The sequence below is a fragment of the Equus przewalskii genome, chromosome 1 (assembly GCF_037783145.1).
Source record: "Equus przewalskii isolate Varuska chromosome 1, EquPr2, whole genome shotgun sequence".
Taxonomy (NCBI): Eukaryota; Metazoa; Chordata; class Mammalia; order Perissodactyla; family Equidae; genus Equus; species Equus przewalskii.
Window position 1 is genome coordinate 155287449 of NC_091831.1, and position 7418 is coordinate 155294866.

General features: G+C 37.0%; 1 protein-coding gene across 1 annotated transcript; it reads right to left on the bottom strand.

Annotated features, from left to right (window-relative positions):
* Positions 1-5316: 5316 nt before the first annotated feature.
* On the bottom strand, positions 5317-6264 carry LOC103540452 (olfactory receptor 4F15). The gene has a single exon (XM_008507045.2). The coding sequence runs from the start codon at positions 6253-6255 to the stop codon at positions 5317-5319; it is 939 nt and encodes a 312-aa protein (XP_008505267.2). The 5' UTR covers positions 6256-6264.
* Between the last annotated feature and the right edge of the window lie 1154 nt (positions 6265-7418).

Consider the following 7418-nt stretch of genomic DNA (forward strand, 5'->3'; position numbering starts at 1 on the left):
ATCAATTACCCCTGGCACAATGGTGATTCCTTTTCTTCCCTGTTTGTTCTTGGTGCAAGAAGCCTGAATTTCCTGGCAATAGCTATAGACCAACATTTAATGGGATTCTTGTTGTGTCCATGATGGAAATGTTTCCTCTTGTTATTGAAAACAAGACTTGTAAACCCATGGTTCCCAGAGTTCAAATGATGAGAAGCTCAAATTTACTAACCATACCCTCATTCCTGGACCCATGTATGCTATATAATGGAGACGCAGCAGCAAATTTTATAAATATATATATATATATATATATATATAAAAATGTAATATCAAAATATCGTTTCCAATCTGGTGCTTCTGATGCAACTGCAGTAAACCATTCCATTGCGCTATTAGACCAGGAGATTCTGGGTAGTATAGTATGTTATAGGGCCAGTAGATCCAGTGGTCATGTGCCAAGTTCCACCTTTCCTTTTCTTTAATGTGGTTCCACAGTATGTTGTGATGTCTTGCGGCATCCCATGGCTATATATTAATTACTCTGTAATCCTTTGGAAATGATTGATTCAGAACCTAAAGGTTTGTGTTGTTATTATCCAATTGGTGGTGCTTGCTATAAGTTTCTAATCTTTTCTCTTCTCACTACCGATTTTTCTAATATCAGAAGGTATGCCATGCTGAATAGTTCATGTAGAAGGGCTATTTGCATAAAGTCTGGAGCTGCAAAAAGTCTTTTGCAGATCTGCATCCTGCTCAAAGTTTACAGTCTTTTATGTCTTTCAGTACATGGGTTATAGAGGTATTCCTGGTGTATAATGTTTCCTTGAGAAACTGAAGAAATCTACCAGGTATTGTGCTTCCTTAGTGACAGGAGGTACAAGATGCAATAATTTTTCCTTTACTTTTAAAAGGATGTCTTGGCTTTCCCCAGAACTTTGAACTTGTAAAAAATTTTTAAACTTTATTTAGGAATAACTGACTAACACAGTTGCATATAATTTAAGTATACAATGTGATGATTTGATATTATGAAATGAAGATCAAGAAAATTAACACATCCATCACCTCACATAGTTCATTGTGCATGTGTGTGTTTGTATTTGGTGAGACTAACATCCACTCTCGACATCTTTCAAGTATACAGGACTATATTATTAACTATAGTCGCCACACTGTACATTAGATCCTCTTAATTTATTCCTATAATAACTGAAAGTTTGTACCTTTTGATCTACATTTTATCATTCACCCTTCCCCCAAGGCTCTGGCAGCCACCATTCTATGCTCTGGTTCTATAAAACTGACTTTCCTCCCCTTAGATTCCACATATAAGTGATACCATGCAGTTTTTGTCTTTCTCTGTCTTGGCTTATTTCACTTAGCATAATGCACTCCAGGCTCATCCATGTTGTTCCAAATGGCAGGATTTCCTTTTTATGGCTGAATAATGGTCCATTGTGTGTATATATGCACATTATTTTCCTTATCCATTCATCTGTTGAATGGCGTTTACATTATTTCCATATCTTAGCTAATGTGAATAATGCTGCAATGAAGATGAGTGTGTAGATAACTCTTCAAGATAATGATTTCATTTCCTTTAGATATATACCCAGAAGTGGGATGGCTGCATCATATGGTAGTTTTAGTTTTAATTTTTTGAGGAAGCTTCATAGTGGATGTACCAGTTTACGTTCCCACCAACACTGCACAAGTGTTCTCTTTTCTCCATGTCCTTGCTAGCATTTATCTCTTTTCTTTTTGATAATAGCCATTTTTTTTTAAAGATTTTATTTTTTCCTTTTTCTCCCCAAAGCCCCCCGGTACATAGTTGTATATTCTTCGTTGTGGGTCCTTCTAGTTGTGGCATGTGGGACGCCACCTCAGCGTGGTCTGACGAGCAGTGCCATGTCCGCGCCCAGGATTCGAGCCAACGAAACACTGGGCCGCCTGCAGCGGAGCACGCAAACTTAACCACTCGGCCACGGGGCCAGCCCCGATAATAGCCATTTAAACAGGTGTAAGGTGATGTCTCATTGTGGTTTTGATTTGCATTTCCCAGGTGATTGGTGATGTTGAGCACTTTTTCATATACCTATTGACCATTTGCATGTCTTCTTTGGAAAAATTTCTATTCAGATCCTTTGCCCCCTTTTTAATTGTATTGTGTTTTTCACTATTGAGTTGTATGAGTCCCTTGCATATTTTGGATATAATCCCTTATCGGATACATAGTTTGCAAGAAAACCTCCATTCTGTAGATTGTCTTTTCATTTATTGATTGTCTCCTTTGCTATGCAGAAGCTCTTGAGTTTGATGTAGTCCCAATTGTTTATTTTGGCTTTTGTTCCTTTGCTTTAGGTGTCTTATCCAAGAAATAATTGCCAAGACCAATGTCAAAGAGAGTTTTCTTCTAGGAGTTTTATGGTTTCAGGTCTTACACTTAAGTCTTTGATCCATTTTGTGAACTCCTAAAATTTTTAATGACATGGCACTTCTTCATTCTTCATAGAATTTATTCCCTCCCTTGAAAGCACGTGTATATTACCAAAGCATCCAATGTACTTACCATTGCCTCCTCATCTTGTGTGATAGGATGATATCATCCATATAATAGACAATTATGATGATCTGTAAAATATCCAGATGGTCCAGATCTCTTCAGATTATATCATGACAAATAGTAAAACTGTGAATGTATACTGTTTTCCATTCCATGTAAATGTTGTTTCTGTTTCTCCTTTCTGAAAGAGATGGAAAAGAAAATTTATCAGATCAGTCGTAATATCATATACCCGAGGCTATGCTAATCTTCTCTGACAGTGATACCACCTTTCTTAGCAGCTGCAACTAAGACTAATACTGGATTGAGTTACAATAGTCCATTGTCATTCTCCAGGTTCTGTCTGGCTTTGTAGGGGCCACACTGGTGAACTAAATAGAGATATGATGGGAATAAACTTTCCTGTATCTTTTGCGTATATTTTTGCTACAACACCCTTACAAAATGTAATATACTTTTTGAAATGCTATCTTGGCCTGAGGATGGGACTGTTTCAGTACCTTCTCCTCTACAATAGCTGTAATCCATGGAACTAGGAAACAGTGTGGGAATTGCACCAACTGCTAAGTACATCCATTCAAATTATACGTTCAGGAAATGGTGTAATGATGACTGGGGTTTGTCACCCAGAGAACCTGCTGTGCAGCAGACCTAGACCAAGACTTAATATATACCTAGCTCCCACATGCTAGGATTCAAACAAAAGTTCATGATGACCCTTGAGAAATCTGGGTGTATATAACAACTCAGACACTGTGTCCAACAATCCTCAAAACGTTGTGACATTCCTTTTGTTCCTTGTGTATGGTTATGCAAATAAAGGGTCACTAGTACCTTTGGAAAAAGTACTGGGAGAATCATTGTCATGTACCCTTACTGAGCTGTTGCACAGTCCTTCCTCCTGGTATTTTTATTAAAACAGTCTTGGTGATGACATGTCCCCCAGCCCCTCACAGAAGAACAGAGTTAGGGATTATTTGCATAGGTTACACATAATAGATTCATTCAAATATATTCTTAAGGTTTTGGACTCCTTACTCTACAGTATTTCAGAGCAATTCTGGCATTTCAACTTCCTTCATAGTAGTGAGTGCCTAGAACAAAATTCCTGGTTGGTTTTACATACACAATAAGTATTTGTAAATTCATTAATCCCATAAATACTGGGGTTTTACAGATATGGGGTCACCAGAAGAAGGCCCACAAATAGAGATTATTTTCAAGTAAAGGAGTTGTTCTGATATCTTTTGTCACCAGAGATGCGCTCTAGTGCAGAAGTGAAGATAACAGATCGAAACTGGAAGAATTTATGTCTAGGGTTATTACCTAATAGATTTTGAGAATATTTAGCATCTTTGTGCCTCAGACTCCTCCTCTGTAAAATGAGGATAATGAGAGTATTTATTTCGTAAAGTTCAAGGTAGCACTTAGCACCTAGCACCTAGACTGTAAAAATCACTGTGTGAATCACATCAATTATTACCTCCCCTAGGACACAAATGTTGAGAAACAATCATTACTCCATTGCTTCATGGAGGAAACTTCAATTAATAGGTTCCTTTCTGTTCTTTAGTAACCGTGTTAAATAACAGGCTGAACAATTTCTGGAAAAAGAGAAGCTTCACATATATTTTATGAATATTTCATTTTATATTTGCTGAAATTTTCAAATTTTTCTTTCTGTGAGAGGTAACTTAAGCAGAATACACAATTCAACAATCACATTCGTTTCCCACAAAAGAGATAACATCATTAATTGTAAGTATTTGGGGAGATTTCAGTCCTACAGAATAGAATTTCATCAAGATCTTTCTCAACACCACAGTAGATAAAGGAATTCTGTTTAATAATGAATTTTAAACATTTTTTTTCATGACTATAGCAATGGTTTAAAATTTGGTTTTCATAGGACAGGAACAAGGAATTGTATGATAGTGGTAGAAATTAGGAAATATTTAAAAATGATAAAGAAGGAATAAATACTAATGACACTTTACTAGGAAGAAGAAATACAAATGAGAGGTGCAAAGCTCTCTCTTCAAACAAACCTACAGGAAAGATCTGAAAGAGTGGAATATGAGCAGAAATTCAAAGACAGATCTCATTTGAAAGCAAAAAGGCACTGACTTGGCAACCAGAGTCATGTTTTCTGGCACCTGGCGCTCTCTGGTGATTTCTGGCTGGATGCCCTTGGACATAGTACAGTCACCCCTCAATTCCTGGGTTTTATCATGTGCAATTCATGGGATTAGAACAAGTGGTGTTAGTAATCCATCCTAACTTTAAATTCTAAAATTCTAACATAGATTAACAATTTCCCAGACTGTCAGTTAGAGGAGCCTGATAAGGAGGCAAAATATGTAGAAAATGGGGAAATAAGAAGAAAACAGAGTTGAAACAAAGAGAATTATAATTAAGATAGGTAATAAGTAGATGAAAGTAATATGAATGCAGAGTTTGTCGATCAATAGAATAATCTGTCCAATGTAGGAAAATATTAAATATTATTATTTGCTCAGTTACATGGCACTATCCTAGACCATGTAGGCTGCAAAGAATATATAATTTGGCTTTAAGCACTTTGATGTTCAGAGTGTCAAAGAACATCACTTGTAATTTAATGGTGAGGTTGATACCATAATTTAATGGAGAGTAGATTTCTAGGCATATGACATGGCTTAAGTCTTGAGTATTTCTCTGAAATTGCATGACGTCTTTTCTGCAACCAGCAAGAGGGAGACTCTATAGTTCCATGTCTTCACAGCCATCCATTATGAAATCTTCCCGGCATGAACAAGACGAACACACAGTCTCCTCATCGCCACTTTCATCTCTTTGTTCCTGAATGTATAGATGACTGGATTCAGAAAAGGAGTGATAAATGCATCAAAAATAGCAAGATATTTATCCAGGTGTGATGCGGGAGAAGGCCATGTGTAGAAAAACATCAGAGGCCCGAAGAACAAAGCCACCACAGTGATATGAGCTGACAAAGTGGAGAGAGCCTTGGAAGATCCACCAGAAGAATGTTTCCAAACAGTGAACAGAATGAAGATGTATGAAATGACCAGCAAGGCAAAGGATCCCACAGAAATGAGCCCACTATTGACAGTGACCATGAACTCCAGTTCTTGGGTGTTTGTGCAGGCAAGTCTGAGGAGCCGAGGAAGGTCACAGTAAAAACTGTCCAATACATTAGGGCCACAAAAAGGCAAATCTACCACAAAAACTAATTGAACTAATGAATGGATAAGGCCAATGATCCAGGAAGTGACTAAAAAGTATAGACAAATTCTTGGACTCATGATGGTCACATAGTGGAGAGGTTTACATATGGCTACATATCTGTCAAAGGCCATGGCAACGAGTAGCACCATCTCAGTGCCCCCAACAGCATGACTGCAGAATATCTGGGTAATACAGCCACAAAAGGAGATTGCTTTGTGCTTCTTGAAAATATCATAAATCATTTTAGGGGCTATGATTGAGCAAAACAACATATCAATGACTGAGAGGTTGGTCAGGAGGAAATACATGGGGGAGTGTAGATGAGCATCCAGGGTTACAGTGAACACAATGACAAGGTTTCCCATTATGCTTGCAAAGTAGAACAAAAAGGAGAGGACAAAAAGGAGAAGCTGGATCTCCCATGTGTTGGTGAGTCCCAGGAACACAAACTCTGATACTATGGAGTGATTCCTTCCATTCATTGTCTCAAACACCAGAACCAGTTTTCATGTTATCTAAAGGACAAAGAAAATGGATGAGTTGCCTAGACAAGCATTAGTGTTCAAGAAAGAAAGCCCCCAGTTCATGAAAACAATTATCATATTAACATCTCATACAGCCAAATAATCTTCATCACATGCATATCTAACTTCTACTTAAAGGAGTCAGCTGGTTCCCATATGGCACAATGGTTTTCAAAGCTACTACTACTAAATTAATTCTATCTCTGGATCTATTTCCCTCCTGCCTTCTTTTACTATTACACGGATATTTCCTATTTCCTCTTTCCCAGAGTGTTCAACTTCAATAACATAGAAGATTATCTTCAAACACTTTTGACTGTGACTTCTTATGAATGGATATGATTTCAACCATTCGTTTGAGCCAGCTAACCATTCCTCATGCACAGCATACGATTTTCAAAGTCTTTGTTCTGTTATTCATATTGCTCAATTAGACTTCAAAATTTTTCTTCCTTTCAATTTTTGAAATTTCTCAAATTCTATTCTCCATTTCACAAAATCCTAAACATCTAAACATCTCAGCTCAAACGCTCCCTCATTAGTGAAATCCTCCAAATTTGCCCATCTCTATACTCCCTCTGCACTGTTAGCATTTATTTCACTCTGCCTCTCATGATGATATAAATTTCCGTCTTAATTAAAATGGAGCTACTTGGGTAAAGGAATCATGTTCAGTTCATATGAATAACACCCCCTCCATCACTAATGCAACCAGTTGTTTAATGAGTGTTTCACACTTATTGAATGAAGGAAGAAATTCATGAGACTGAAGAATGAACCTGGAGTCAAGAGAGTATATCATAATTCAGTAAGGTTCACATTAACAGTATGTTTTGTGTTGCCAGTCAGGAATTATCAGAGGACCGCAAGTCTGATTCCCACCATTGTTTAACTACACAAAGTTAGATGTGCACAATAAAATTCTGTCATCAAAGGAATATGGAGTACTAATTATTGATTTAAAATAGTCAATAAAAGGCCTTTGATATGTTTCAAAATGGAAAAAGATCATTTATTTTATAAATGCTGCTCACTTGCTCACCAAATATCTCAATTTCTACCATAAAATGTGTGATGAACTGAGACAATCTCTTCCTCTAATATATGTATATATTCATATG